At 54.8% G+C, this 15880-nt stretch overlaps 2 protein-coding genes across 2 annotated transcripts; one reads left to right on the plus strand and one right to left on the minus strand.

Moving 5' to 3' along the window:
• Nucleotides 1–9279: 9279 nt before the first annotated feature.
• Nucleotides 9280–10387, minus strand: VOLCADRAFT_58469 (uncharacterized protein; the record flags this gene model as incomplete). The annotated part of the gene is made up of 4 exons (XM_002948539.1): nt 9280–9376; nt 9558–9669; nt 9914–10049; nt 10265–10387. Coding segments are annotated over 4 exons (468 nt in total), but the record flags the coding sequence as incomplete, so codon positions are not given.
• Nucleotides 10388–10983: 596 nt separating this feature from the next.
• Nucleotides 10984–15649, plus strand: VOLCADRAFT_116848 (uncharacterized protein; the record flags this gene model as incomplete). Its single annotated transcript, XM_002948406.1, has 7 exons — nt 10984–11100; nt 12387–12464; nt 12636–12723; nt 13247–13284; nt 13578–13654; nt 14308–14698; nt 15401–15649. 7 exons carry the CDS (start codon nt 10984–10986, stop codon nt 15647–15649), a joined length of 1038 nt encoding a protein of 345 aa, XP_002948452.1.
• Nucleotides 15650–15880: the final 231 nt, after the last annotated feature.

Genomic DNA, 15880 nt, shown 5'->3' on the forward strand with positions numbered 1-15880 from the left:
TTTTTTTATTGCTACTGTTGAAAGTATTGGTACTGTTGTTGCCGCTAGGGCTCTGCGCAACCTTGTAGTATTCTAAGAATTGGTCTATGTACAGTAACGTATTCCTCCTCATCGTTTTTACGCTGCTAGCTATAGGTGTGGCTATAGGGTTCTTTTTATCTCTTCGCAGGCTAGAGGCACTTTTCGCACTTAGTAGGCGCGCTGAGGGCCTGTAAGTGAGCGGGCGAGGACGACGACAACGTCCTGGCCCGGCACCGGGATAATAAAAATGGTGACAATTGACCCTCCTGTCGTGGGCTGGGCTCGCTAGTCAATGCATATATGGGGCGGGGGACTCCACGGACAGTCCCCACCCTCCCCACACACTGCTTTTGCGCGGAAATTGTAGTATTACCTAGTAAACTCTATATGGCGTGCGATTAAGTACGTGGATATTTTCTTTCAGCAGGTTTCCGCTGTTATAAAAAAGTCATATGCAGTAACAAATCATGTCCATCATGAGTTGCTGATGCACATGTTTTGCATTTGCGTGAGTGGCTGCTACCCTGCGCAAAGGGGGTATGTTCCCAAGCAAGATGTATTTTCAGTCAAGCGGAAGACTCCAGAACTCTTAAAACTGCTAGTATTACAGAAACATGTCACCCTCTTTCTCCGTCCACATTCCGGTCGGTGGAGAAACCACTGCTTTCGTCAACAGCATTGTCAAGTTGACTGCCTGCATGGCATGCCTTTAAAGCAATAATGCAACATCATTTAATGCTACATTCGCTCAGAATGGACACCTCGTCACAATTGAGCCTGTGTTCAAAATGAGCGAACAACTCCTAAGGACAAGTCATCTATGCAGAAGTACGAACGGCTCAAAAAACATGCTCCCTCCTAACTCTATGGAGTTAGGAGGGACATCACACGTGCGATGGTACTGTATTGTAGTGTATGCGCATGTGGTGGGTTCCATAAGGCGCAAACACACCGACACATTGCGATGGGCATGCTGCCACACCGGTATGAAAAAATGTGCACTAAAAACCTAGTGCCGTCGACTAGGGGGGGGGCAATACACATCTGTTGGCACTCAGAGTGGACCAAAAAGACAGTTCGGCTCCTAAAACTCTACAACTGCAAAACACAGTTCTTCAAAACAAAAGTGAGATAAAACTGCATCCAACACAACCCCATGCGAACACACAACACACAGCCAGGCCATGCCCCAGACGAGGCCTCTACTTAAACGATCGTAACCAAGCAACACACGCCACCAAGTGCATACATCTAAGCCTCTACCTACAGACCTAATGTTACAAACTTAATGTCAGGTAGGGTTAAAGCATATAACCCTACAGAGCTCTAATCAAGCTAAAGAGTCCTAGCCCCAACCACCATGCATGGTTGAAAAACCTCAATTGCTCATGGGCTTGAGCAAGGGGCCGTTTGCAACAGATACGCACAGCAGCACACGTAACAGAAACAGACAGACAAACATCCGGAGCGGCCGGGGCTGTGTACACTGCCACCCTGTGTGCGAGCTTTTTAAAAGCGCTCGGACATGTCAAGGACACAGTTTGGCAGGTCTGTGCGGACACAGCTTCCACGACAAAAGAACCGAGCAGTCAAAAAAAAGAAGTCTTTTGTGTTCCAAATTTAAGCTTGCAGCTGCCTAGGGCTGTTGGAGGTATATTGTTACTACAGTATGCAAGCTTACGGAGAGGTAGGAAAGCCCTGCTACTGCAAAGCTTACAACCAACCCACGATCGGGCCCACATACAATATCCTGCCAGGATCACCCAACCTGCCCCTAATAACCTCCGACCCCGCCAGCCCTCTCGTCCCCACGCAACCCGCCTGCGCCAAGCATACCACCATGTCCACACATGCCTCTCAAGTCTCATACCACACCGTCTCATACCTGCCCGCGCATGCGGGTGCACACCTCCTTGTGACCTGCACGCCAGTGCTGCTGCTGGCAGGCGCGGCAGCAATAGGACACGGAACGGCAGCCACCGCAGGCACTAAACCCCAATTCCGCCTCGCTGGGCCCATCAAAGTTGGTGCACTGCGGGTTGTTGCAAAAGCGGGGCGGCAACAACACCTTGCCGGCCTCGCCAACCACTTCCTTCCCCTTCCCCTTGCCCGCTGACATTGTCATTACCTCGGCCGGCGGCCGCAGCCAGGCACGTTTCGGGCAGCATAATGCAAAGCGCCGCATGTTGGCCAGCGTCGTAATCTGCCTCATGAACTGTTGCCGGTCGTTCCGGCGCAGCTGGCACAGTGCGACTACTATCCCCTTTGCATACTTCTCCAAACCTCCTCTGCCGGACTTTGCGGCGAGCGTGACAATTTTACCCAGCCGCTGGGGACCCCAGATGGTCCTGCTAAAACTGCAGCCACTTAATCCCGCTGTCTTCGTCGGTTTAGCGGCGGTGGCGGCAGTGCCGTGGCTTTGGGAGGATGGCCTCCGGTGGGCGCACACCTCACATCTGCAGCCGAGCTCGCCACCTTTGCCATTGATGTACTCCACCGCCACTTCTGCCTCCCGAAACCGCGCCTGCAGGTCATCAGGCACTGTCAGCGCCACCGTCAACAGCGCATCAAGAGACAATTCACAAACCTCCCAATAAAAAGGTCCGCATCCTTCGCCGCCACCATAATGTTCGTCATGTTTGCCGTCCTCGCCTTCCTTCTCCTCATGCAGACTCGTGCTGAAGCATCGCAGACGGGCGGAGCAGCACAACTGCTCAAGCACTTCCTCCAGCAGACGGAAAGCACCCGTCCCCCTCAGCAGCAGCGCCCGCCAGCCTGTCGGCGAGGACAACTCCGATGGCTTGAGGACGATGGTGGCGCTGCCACTGCCGCAGCTGCAACCGGCTTCATCGAAGACCATGTGGTCGGCTCGAGTCCCCAGCGGGCAATCCGTGAATAGAAGTCCAGGCAACAACCGCAATAGCTCGCTGGCAATGCAGACAAAGTCACGATCGACGTTCAGGACCTGGAAGGCCTTCAGCAGGCCGTGCATTAGCGCGGGCAGCCAGCTGTGCACCGTGTACGACGCCATCCGTACCCATTGCTGTACCTCAGGCCTCTGGAGGCCGACTGCTGCCGACTGCTGCTTGGCAGTTTCAGCGGCGGCGGCGGTGATGACGGTGGGCGCTGCGGCCGCTACGGTGTCCTCCGGACTCGCTTCCTTCTTCTCGCCACCATCGCCATCATCACCACTGGCATTACGACTCCCGTCGCGTGAGTGACCACCACGATGGCCTTCACCGTCCTCATACCCACTCTCACCCTCCTCCTGGAGCACCTTCCAAGCTTCCATGCCATGGAGGGATTGCGTGAGGGTGTACGCTAGCCGCCGCACCTTAAATGAAGATGTGAGAGATGTGGCCGCCAATGCCTTGATCATCCCCAATCGGATTGGGGATGATCCGGACCGCGCCATCTGTTCCTCATCCTCCAACACCTGGCGAATTAGCAGCTTGCGTAGGGTAACAACGAGGGGTGCCACCTGATGCGGCGGTCCGAACGAGAGCACGGCCTCAAAGAAGCGACTTGGATGCATCCTGGTGTTCATGTTCATGCTGTCGGGGGGACCTGGACCTGCCGCAGTCGCTGTAAGGCGGAATTGCTGGTAGTCTCGCAGGCTAGCCTGCATGAAGGTATGGACAAAGACCGCGCAGTTTCCATCCTGAGGTCCCCTCGAGGCGTGGTAGCGCAGGCAGGCCTCCAGCGCGGGCAAGATGCCGCCGGACAGGGCAGTGAAGAACGCCGGCGGTGGCTGGAGCGGCCGGTCGCCTGCACAGTTGAAAGGCGGGACGTGGGGCAGCAAGTCTGTCAACGAGCCAGTCAGGCGGGTAGGCGGACAAGCAACGCTGTGCACATCATATGCCCTTACAACTCTTGCTCCTTGCTCCCAAACCCCAAAGGAGAGAGATTCCAGAAATGTATAATAATGTGAAGGTAATCGCATCAAAACCGCATTTCCAATTCATGAGCGAGTTTCATTCCACATCACAAGCTCCAAATTGTTTTTGTTTGTTCACACAGTATTGATACCTACATAGCTCTCTGGGAAAACATATGTAAACAGCAGCCAGGCAAGGACAACAAATAACATCTCCATAATGACACGCTTGGATCACAGCCTGTCTCTGCACACTTCCAGAGCCAGCCAGCGGCTGCTCTCTTAGCAACCGACGAAAATTATACCCCTTCCCTCCGCACCTGAAGAGCCACCCTCAACCGGTATCGAAAGCACCGTTTCCAACATCTGGTGTAGGGGCGTCGAAACGGACACCCCCAAACACAGGTCTGTGGCGGGTGTCTTCATCTGCATCACCCGCGCCACTGCCTGCCACCATTCCGCTGTCAGGGCGGACACATGCCCTGTCGTTGCTTCCGCTTCCGTTGCTGCATGGGCTGAGCCAGGCTTCGCCACCGGTCCTGCCAGGGGCCCCATAAGTAGGGACTTGGAGGTAGCCAGCGCCCGCACACCCACGTGCCAGATAGCGTCACGTTGAAGGACCAACCTTGTCCCACTCGGGGACTGCCCCGTGGCTGCCGCTCCGCCATCCTCCTTCTCCTCCCGAACAGATGCCGAAGCCACAGCTAGCTCAACCATGCGCATGCAAAGCTGATAGGCGGCCCGCGGCCCCACCACACACGACCAGTGAAGACGGTTAGCGGTTCCGCCCGCGGTGGCAGAAGCAGCAGCACCACCACCACCACCACCACCCGGTCCAGCACCCTCAGCACCAGGAGCAGTTGCCGCTACCAGTGAGGACTGCCGAGAGCCTGCCAACGCGAAAGCGGCCTCCAGCACCTGCAGGGCCTCGATGAGGACCTCTTCGTGCAGTTCCAGTACTCCATACCGCTGTGTACCGCTATCGGGACGCATAAACGGTAACAAGTCCTCTGGGGCCCCTATCGACCCATCATCACGTCCTTGTACCGACACCGTCAGCGGCGCAAAACCCATAACTGGCAAGTTCGCCGCTATCGCTGCAGACAGCCCATATGTGCCATAATTGCTCCCGGCACTGCCGCTGCTCGGCCCAGCAGCGCCATCACCTGATGCCCCTGAGGCCGTGCCGCCCCTGCCACCACCGTAGCCCGCTGCCGCCAAAGCCTTTACGGCCTGCGCGAGCACGAGGAACTGTAAGCCAGGACCTTGCATGAGCTCGTAGCTGGCTGGGGTGTGCTCTAGGAAGCGCGTCATGTTCTCCGGGAGATCTCCTTCTTCTTCTAGCATGGCGCTGGTGCCATCCTCCACGCGCTGGGCACAGGAATTCATGCACCAGAAAACCTGCCGTGTGGGTGTAATATTAGCAATTGTGGACTGCGGACACTTGGCCATGAAGAGAACAACTCCTCGCGTGAAGTGCTCAATGGCCTGTGTCTCTCGCAGCTCCAAGCGTAGCAAGTCGCAGAAACAGCGTCTGGTGGGGGTCACTGTGGTGTCGAAAGCGGCAAGCATCGCGCAGGTGTTGAACAGCTCGCCCATGGAGTTGAGCGCTTCGGCGTGGCCCACGTCGACGCTGTACTCCTGCTGCATGATCTTATCCGAGTAAGCAGATACGAGCCGGCAATAGCAGCGCAGAGTGCCCATACGCAGTAGCTTGATCGCCAGCTGCTCGGCGGTCAAGGAGACTGCCAGCGACGGGCAGGTGCCTCCAATACGAACGCAATCAAACAGCAATTTGCCCAGCAGGCTAACAGTGGAGCTGAATTCCGCATATTCCTTGTTTTCCAAATCCCTGAGCAGGAGCCCATAGAGCTGCAGGATGGGAGTCAGCAACTTGCTGGGGACTAGCGCGGCGATGTTTTCGTCGTCGTATATGCCGGTTACCCATGGACAGATGGCGTTTGCAAGTCGCAACCGATCGTCCGAACATGGCCGCCTTCCGGCTTTATAGGACGACAAGATAGGTATCACAGCTCCAGCCAAGACGCCCAAGTTGCGTTCATACTCCTGCGCAAACCATCAGCTTTCAGTCTTCAGGAAGCCCCAAGACAGCTTGGCTTTTCATGCCTGCCTTCGGAATATTTCCTCTTGTTGAACTCATCCGAAAGATTATAGTCCAGACAGCTGGTGAATGCAGCTCATGTGCGCAAGTCGAGCTTTCTCATAAGATTGCAGGGATTCATGAAGGTACCTGACGGAGGTTGTGAGAACTAACACTCAGTGCAACGCCGCTTTGGTTTAAAATGCGATTGTTAAAGTGGATCCCAAACGGTCGAGTGCAGTGTCCCTAGGAACGACTCTTACACAGCCATCTCCTAAAGCACGCCCTCATTCGGATAGGGCCCCCGAGAACCGGCAACCGTTTTAAGGTTAGACAACCCAGAACGCCCTTCGCAGAACGCGTCTTGTCTTGTCCTATAAAAATGAATCCTAGGACGCAAAAGCATAAAATCTAGGTATCATATCGCTATTTGCACGGGACCGTCCGGCACTTGCACGGCGCCGTACAGATGCTAAACGACGTGGTCAAGGCGACCTAACGCGTTTTTACTAAGGTAATTATCCTAAACTGGCACAAAAGACACACTCCTAGATGCATACGTGCACTGAAACACCCACACCCACATGATGAAAGCACACACATGAATGCGGGCGGGTCGGGCCCGCGGGCTACAAAAAGGTCCCGACGAGCGGCGCTGTAATAGATCACACAACACACGGCGAAGGGAAACCTCGGCCCACATAAAGGATTGTGCAAACCCTCCAAAGCTACTATCACTGAACCTATCCCCCGAACCCAAATCGCACGCCGGAGCACAAGATAAATCACTGCGGCTACGCGCCCTTCCGGAAAGAGAAAATGAATTGGCTCTAAGGGTCAGAAGCTTATCGCCATCAGGTGGTATACCACAAGCTATACACACGCAGACACACAGGATCGATCAGGGTAGCCAGGCTAGCCTTATCATAGGCGCAATAACCACCACACGCCACCGTCAGCTATTGATTATTTATTAATGTTGCAGGTATCGGAACACCGGTAACCGCTGTCGGGATATCGGATCCGGATACAGCACCGGCCAAACCAAAACCACCATCCGCCGCCTACAAATACTCTACTCCTCATCCGCCGTCTCCTTTTCCTCAACTTTCAAGAACGTTCCAAATACTTGCGCGCTCAAAAACAATTAATCATAAATGCAATTCTACTAGAGCCCGAGGGAAATAACCGCAATCATCAACTAGCAATGCAAGAGTCAGCAAGTCAGTTAATCAAGAGGTGTCAAAAGATACTCGACTCGCCACACGCGCTTTTGTAACGCCCGGTGCGTGAATGGCGCCATGGCAAGTGGGACGGTTGCGGCATCACCATCCGAATCAATAGCTGCAAAAAACCGCAAAGGCGCACAAACCGTTTGCCGCACGTTGGCATGCATGTCAACACACAAACGAGGCCCCCGCTCCGTGACCGCTGGCAGACCAAGATTGCCACTTTCCTAATTTACCACCACTCTCGGGTGGCGGGGGTTGGATCTGTGCCTCACGAACCGCCTGCAGCATCTCACACATGCCTATGCATCCAGACTCCCTGCAGTCACCTGCTGTCGTACACTCCGCGCCGTACACACTCGTACAATCAGCACCCCACTGATCGTGCGCGTGCTCGGCACTTACTACTAAGTAAGGGTTCAATACACCTGACCTCCGAGTCCCACGTCATCATCACCGCCGCCGCGGCCGCCATTGCCGCAGATATTGCCTCTTAAATAGGCAATATGCCGTTTTATGCCCTTCCGACGAAAACTAGAGACCCCAAAACACTGCATCGAGAGCCAAACTGCTGCGGCAACCTACCTGTTAAGCCATGCCACGTGTTTTGTCACACGCACACACGCACATGTGGTTCACATAGTTCATGTCGTAGTTGTCAGATTTGTCAAATCGCATACATGAATGAAAAAGGGGTCCAGCAGCACCCCGCCCCGCACCTGCGTTCCTGTGCCCTCCCACACCACACACGCAAGTCAACAAAATGCAGTACCTACCGTACGGCAGACGCAGTACAAATCGAACTGCGATAGTGCGGCATGATCGGGCAGACAGACAGACAGTCACATCGAGCTGCGCAAAGTCAACACAGACAAAGCCAAATTCCTGCTGCCACGTCACATAACCGTGGTCGCCGTACAGCATTGTACGGCGGATGCAAGTTACGGAGCACCGACGTACCAACCACATTTAAACATAAATAAAGATTCGCGTTCACGTTCAGTGAAATGTAAACTTAAAAATGTATAAACTGAAATCCAAAATGTACGATCACGCGCACCAGGCAACGACTTGTGATCATGTACAGCTAAGCTCCCTAGCGCGATGATAGACCCACATGATAGCCTCGATGACCGCGGGCAAAGGCAAATCGCATGTCATGGCGCTTTCATGCCGTACACCTCCAACCTGCCAAACCCAAAGCATCCACTCACCACGTGAATGCCGTACGACGCGGTTCTTTTAAAAATCCCGAGCGCCTGTCAAACCTTCGTATTGCCCTTCATGAAGCAGATCTTCCAAAGTACGCATCGTCATCAGAGCACGCGTCGTACGGCACCCAGGCCACGGATAAGCCCCATAAAGATGTTCCGTCTCCGACCAGTACGGCATGGCGACTGGTTCCGTTCCTCGAAACGGCGGCAGCCGCCAGGCGGCGGCGCTGATCGTACCGCCGGCGTCGTCGCCGTGGAGGGAGAATCGTCGGGCCCGATGGGAGATCCAGATCCGCCGCAAGAAAAGACCTCAGTCAAACCCTGAGCCAGGCTGCCGTACCGCGGAGTACGAGCGCTGGCCGGCATGCGGCACGAGGCAGCGGCGGCTGACGTTTCGTACTCAGATGCGCGCGCTGACTGAGGCCACGGCACCGCCGGCGTCGTTGTAATGGCGGCGGCAGAGGCGGCGGCGGCGGCGGCGGAAGAAACAGGAGTACGGGCTGGTCGAGTAGAGTCTGACAGCGCCGCCATCGCCGCAGTAGCAGCGTCAACTGCTGCTGCCTCTGCTGTTGGAGCAACGTCGGTGGTGGAGGCAACCCGTGAACCTGCTGCGGCGACGGCGTCAGGGAGAGAGGGCTGTGGCATTCTGGGGGTTGATGGACTCGCACCGTTGCGGCTCACGTCGCCGCTGCTGGTGCTGCCACCGGCGCTGCTACTGCCGCCGCTACTGCTGCCGCCATCGCCGTCAAGACTGTTGCTGCTACTGCCGCTGGTCAGGCTGCGGCTGGTGGCGACGGCTCCGCTGCCGCCGCCAATCCCGAGCTCGGCCTTCTGTTTGGCAATGCGCTCCCCGGCAGCGACGGCGGCGCAATGCATGGCGGCGGAATACGACTCCAGACCCCGCAGCTTTATTTTTTCGCCTGTCCCTGGAGCTCTGTATTTTTGCAGGATAAGGGCACCATAATTGTATATTATTGTTGACAGAAGTGTAATTTACATGTAATACATCTAACAAAATACCTTTCACAAAAGACATCGAAAGATAATGGAAAAAGTGAGTTAGTGCCCGATTAACAGCACCTAAATTGCTGTAACTGAACCCGTTCGATGATTACCTGCAATCGAAGACGCAGTCTAGCTCGACATCTTCACCAAGGTTGAAGGCGCGACGGACCTGGCGCTGGAACTCCAACATGCCTTCGCGACCAGGCTTTACTTGCAATCGAACTACCTGTAAATGGTAGAAACAAATGGAAGATTGATTGGTATGCTTGATTTACAGAGGACGGTGGTGCGAAAATCTGTCGGAAAATGTGCGGTTGTTGCAAACGGCGGTTAGGCAGGAGTGATAAGGCGCCGGCAATTGTACGAGCCCCAGTGTTTTCACCCCAGTTTTCAGCCGTTAAAAAATCGCATATGCGCTTTGGTTTGGGGCCCTCAAGGATGGCCGGAGGATGATACATGAAACAACTCACCTTGCCGTCGTAGACGATCGCCATGACCGGTGGTGCTGCCGGCACTTTTGGTGTGAGGATGTCGCGCCAGTCCGGCAGCTCCGATTTGCAGAAACGGCAGTAGCGTTCTTCATCTCGGCCAGCTGATTGAAGCTACATCAGATGGGGACGTTCGGTGGTTAAAGTGGTGAAGGGTCTGCATGTAAGCAACGGCACCCGCCTCACGTCTTCCGTTTAAGCAACAGGAATGACTAGTCTGCCCCGAAAAACACGATTTTTGTAGCCTGATTGATTTAAGATGAACGTATAAAATGTATAACGGCTTGATGCAAGCAGGGTCCTCTTAGGCTTCGACCTAACCGACCCACCTGCCATCGTGCTAGGCATTTCGCGTGAACTCCTCGTGGACAGGCGCATGGATGCTCCAGCACACCAGAAACTTCGCTTGCTCCTTCCAAGCAGACCCAGCAAACATCTTCTTCACAGTCCATTGGGCGACTGCGACGGCGCGCGAGGATACGTGCGGTATGGTTTAATGAGTCCTTATTGAGATGCAAAGATTTGTACCAGGACGAGCAAACTGTTAAGTCTAAAGTCGATTTTAAGTCTAAATCGATGAAGCTAAGTTATCGGATGAAATTCTTTGGGGTCAGCAAAGGATATATGGACCTATATGCTGCCCTGTGTGGATACTGGTGTGGGTGGATCACAAACATAAACCATGTCGGCTCATGTGCTTCCGAAATCATGAACTACAGGCGACTCACCGTACGGCATCTGTAGCGGGATGTGCGTTTCTGTCCGTCCGGCTCTCCAAAATCTAAGCGCAAAGCAGTGGTCGTCGATTACGGTAACTGTTTCCATCTTATAAGGATGGCCACGATAGCACATAAGCTAAAACTCGTCGACCGGGAGTTAGCGCTGAAATACTCTGATAATTATGTTATCGGTCATCTTCCCTTTATACGTGTTTAAAAGTATAACTGGGACTGACTCTATGTATGATGATTAGCGTTGGCTCTTTGCCGTTCTCTGGCGTAAAATCTCATCCTGATGCTTTATCCAACCTTCTCGACAGTTGATTCAAATGGCGCATGCTCAAAGGAAGCGTGCCGGTGAGCGCAAAGTTCTAGATTACTATGACGTTCTGTTACGCGAGCAGGATGTTGCCTTGCTAGAAGGTCCGCACTGGCTGAACGACCAGGTAAGGACTGACTTGGTTGCCTGACCAGGGAAAGTCTCTTTGGGAAAGGCAGCATCGTACCCGAGGCGCACACCCTCCCCTGAGTGGCAAAGATTTGCATGCCAAAAGTCATAGCCTTAAAGCACATGCCTGATTTTAGGCAGCCTGGGACTACTGCGCTCTGCATCCAGCCGGTCGCCAACGACCTCAAGGGGTGCCACAACCTGTCATTAAAAGGTTGAGGGTGAGGGGCGGGTGGTGAACGGGCAGGATGAGACGTTGTAAATGCGGGCAGGACATTCCTCCCCTGCATCCTTCTGCGTCTCCTCCTCCAGAGCATTAAAACCACAAATCAGTTTCGATGCAAATCCAGATCCAAATCCACACCAGCACCGATTCATCAACCAATCACGGCTGACAGGAGCAGACAGACCTGGGGGGGGAGTGATGCGGGAATGAGGGAACCTCCTTCACGGTCTCCTTCGATAATTCGTTTCCCGGCCTTTTTTCACCTTCGCGCCTTCTTCTGTTTGTTTTACATGTGATATCGTCCACAGCATCGATCCTCTTCCTGAACAGCATCATGAGTGATCACCACCCCTTATGCCCCACCACCCCTATACGGGCCACCACCACCACCACTACCACCAATACAACCACCATCACAACGACCAGCATAACCACAACCACCATAAAGACCACCATAACCAGCGCTGCTACAACGAACATAACAACCATAACAACCAGCACCAGCGGGCAGGCACATGATCTAAAAGACTGAATGGCCTCCGTGGGTGCTCCGTTGAGGATGCCACCAAAGGAGAGGGGGGGGGAAACGGGGAACAAAGCTACGAAACACTTGGGGCGCTCTCTGCGCGGCGGAGATGAACTCTCGTGACAAACAGATACAGCATACGGTTTGTACGGTCTTTGCGCAGCGCCGTGAGCTTTCCTGTAATCCGCAATTCGCATTCCTAGCCCCATTTCGTCCTCCGCTTTGTAAGGACGTAGAACGACAGTATTTAGGAAAAGAACCCAGAAGCTGGGGTTATCTAACCTCCAGTTGCCGGTGCTTCCAGCTACCCAGAGAATATCGCCCAACTGTCAACCAACTGCTGCATGTTATGTCATGTACGGCAGTAATGACATCGTACAAAAAATCGTATCCGACTTCATACCTGGAAATTGCAGAGTCTTCCGTTATGTGCCCATGTGTAGCATTGCTACACATCTCTCAATGCGTGTCGCGCATCCTTGACGGGCCCACGGGACGTTTTTCTGTTCGTACCGCCCACACCACCACCCAGGTGGTTGCCTTCTTCTTCGAGTACCTGGGGCGAGAGGGACTGCTGCAGGAATGCGGCTCCTCGCATCAATCGAAAGAGGTGACAATGACCCATGGGGCAGTTGAGGCGGCCGCCACTGCCTCACCCCCCGGATCAACTTCTGCGCACATCGTCTCAACCACCAACACAACCAACACAACCACCAACACAACCACCAACACAACCACCAGCACCAAGCACCAACACCAGCAGCTCCCATCACATAATCAGCACGTGGAGTTTCGGGAGGACATCAGCGACATTGCTAGCGGCATTCTGTTGGTACCACCCGCCACTTCCTTCCTGCTCATGCATTCACGTGAGTCCCATGGGTCGCGTGGCGACCTGGGTTTTTAAGGTTGGACGAGGCGGCGGCGGAGGAGGCGGAGGATGAGGGCGAGGAGGCGGGAGAAATTTCGTTGGAGAAGACTGCCACTGCCACTGCCACTGCCACTGCCACTGCGGGGAACTAGGACCGTCTGGAAGCCCTCTGGCTTTTTAAATCTACTTGTGTGAGGAACTGCTGGGCCCTTCCTTCCTCCGTCATCCCCTCTGCTTTCCCTCTCCCTCCCCCTCCCCCTCCCCATTCCCCCTCCCCCTCCCTCTCTCCCCCTTCCGCTATCATTGCCGCTGCCCCCGCCGTCGCCACTCACCCACCACCATCACCACCACCACCACCACTACCGCCACTACTTGCCACTACTTGCCACACATAGTCCTAATGTGGTTCTCTCCGACCTTCCATCCCACTTGACCCGCGATCTGATACTATGATGATGATGATGATGATGATGATGATGATGATGATGATGATGATAATAATGACCCGTGGGTCATTTCAGCTCCGGAGCTGGCGACTGAGGTGCTGCAGCCCCTCCAGGTGGGGTTACGTACATATTCGTATGTGTGTAAGTGTGTATGTAAGTGTGTATGTATGTATGTAAGTGTGTATGTATGTAAGCGGTCAAGCTAGGGATCTATTGTCTACATCCTTCGGCTGCCTGCCCCGGCCCCGGCCCCGGCCTCCACGTGGATGCACTGAGGATGTCAACCGCCTGGTGACCCCCTCATGGTCCACGACGGCCCCTGATGACCCCATGATGACTTGACCCCAACTCCACATTTGCATCTGAACACCTCCACCCACCTCCCCCACTCCTGCACCCTCATCAGCCCCATCGGCGGAGTTTGGTGCTCTTCCCGGTGAACGACAACCCCCACGTGGATGAGGCGGAGGGCGGGAGCCACTGGTGATGAGGGGGGAGGGAGGGGGGGGAGGAGGGAGGGAGAAAGTGGGGAGGGAGGGAGGGGGGAGGGGGGAGGGAGGGAGAAAGTGGGGAGGGCGGGGGGGGGAGGGAGGGGGGAGGGAGAAAGTGGGTAGGGAGGGAGGGGGGAGGGAGGGGGGGAGGGAGGGAGGGAAGGGGGGAGGGAGGGAGGGGGGAGGGAGGGGGGGAGGGAGGGAGGGAAGGGGGGAGGGAGGGAGGGAAGGGGGGAGGGGAGGGAGGGGGAAAAGCAGAACGTGTGACAGGGCTGGCGGAGGGGTGTGTATGGATGGATGGACGTGTATGTGCGCTATGGAGGGGGGAATATGGACATGTGTACGTGGCATGTGGAGACGTACTTCGTGTCGTACATACCATGCCGCAAGCACATACCAATATGCATGTCACACCAACAACAATATCAATCGCAGGCAGGAAGGCAAGAACCAACATTTTTCCTCCAACATACAACATACATGCCTGTGCACAAGGTAAAATGTCTGAACGAGGTTTCTTTCCCACCACCTTTCAGCTTCATGCACCTCACCTCACCTCACCTCACCTCACCTCACCTCACCTCACCTCACCTCACCTCACCTCACCCACCCGCCCTCCACTCACCTCACCCACCCGCCCTCCAGGACGTTGCTCGTGTACCACCGCCCCTCCAACACGCTACGGCACTACGACTCGAGCCCCGCCTCCTCCCCTCCAGCCGCCGCCTCCCCCACCGGCCCCGGTGGCGGCAGGAGGCCCTCCTCCAGGAGTTCTTGGGCAGCTAGGAAGCTAGCGGAAGCTGTGGGACCAGCTCTGGTTGGTGGTGGTGATGATAATGCTGCCGGTAATGCCGGTGGTGCCGGTAATGCCAGGAGGGGGGGTGAAAGTAGTGGTAGTGGTGGTAGTGGCGATGGAGGGGATATTGGCAGAGGTGGCAGCAGCGTCGCGCGACCCAAACTGGTCGAGGTGTCGTACATGCCGAGTCAGACTAACTGGTACGACTGTGGCGTGTATGTGTTGGCGGTGGCGCGGGCGGTGTGCGAGTGGTGGTTGGGGGGAGCGGGGGGGGAGGCGGTGGCGGCGTGGGAGGCGCGGGAGGGGGGTATGGGCGGTTGGCTGACGCCGGCGTATGTTGTGGGTTTCAGAACGCGCGTATTGGAACTGATTCGGGCTAAGGAGGCGGAGGGGGGAGACGCCACGAGGAACGCCGAGGGGGCCGTGTAGGATATGATATAAGCGGTTTAGGTTGGGTTTTGGAGCACACTCCATTCAGGGGGCAGGAGAATGTTGATTTGGGTTTCGGAGCGGGGGAACCAGTTGCCGCGGAAGTAAGGATTTCGCGAAAGGGACCCGCGGTTATACGTACGTATAAAAAAGTAAATAAAAACTGGAAAATAGTTTCCTTGTGGCTTCGCGGCTGTATGTCACTAGCAATTCTGTCGCATACCCAACTGTAAAAAGCTAGGGGCGATCTGGGCGATCCCTATCGAATCGACCAGGCTACAATCTGCAGACAATAATTTCAACGAAAATGACAGTAATAAGAATTTTAATGATTTTAAATAATAGTTTTACGGACGTCTGTTCCTTTGGAACCTCAATTTTAGGAGCTTTCAAAGCGGTCCAGCAGGTCCGTTAGCAGTGCCGAACCACATCTTGTAAGCGATTCTTACAGCGGAGCCGGAACGGCTTCAAATGCTAGCAGCTTACGCTGGGCATCTTGTCTTTTGCTCGTAGACAACGTACACGCTGGAGTTCCTTTGCTTCGGAAAATATGGAATGATCGATCTCCCAACCGTTTATATGCGCCTTTGGGAAGAAGGCACCGGCACCGGCATCAGCACCGACTGGCACAAGGGCACGGAATTTATGGCGTATATCCCATATCCGACCTGTTATGGGGATTTCGAGGACCTGTTTTGTCGGCAAGAACTTTTCACAAGCACGCGCGTGTGCGGCGATGGGAAAGTGTCAAAGCATAACTAGTTGGATTAAACCAACAAATTTGTCGACCCTTAGTTTTAATCCAGGTTGAATAGAAAAACGGAGCCAAGTCAGGGCGTATTGGGCATTCACGGCCATGCCAAAGCTTCGACAGCAAAACGCGTCTCGATCTTCGCACATACGGCCTCCTTCAAAAGTGGCTTACGGAGAACAAACAACTGAACAACACAGAGATAAAGTCATGACATGTGCAGAAGGAGAGCCTTACGGATG

The sequence above is a fragment of the Volvox carteri genome, assembly GCF_000143455.1.
Source record: "Volvox carteri f. nagariensis unplaced genomic scaffold VOLCAscaffold_10, whole genome shotgun sequence".
Taxonomy (NCBI): Eukaryota; Viridiplantae; Chlorophyta; class Chlorophyceae; order Chlamydomonadales; family Volvocaceae; genus Volvox; species Volvox carteri.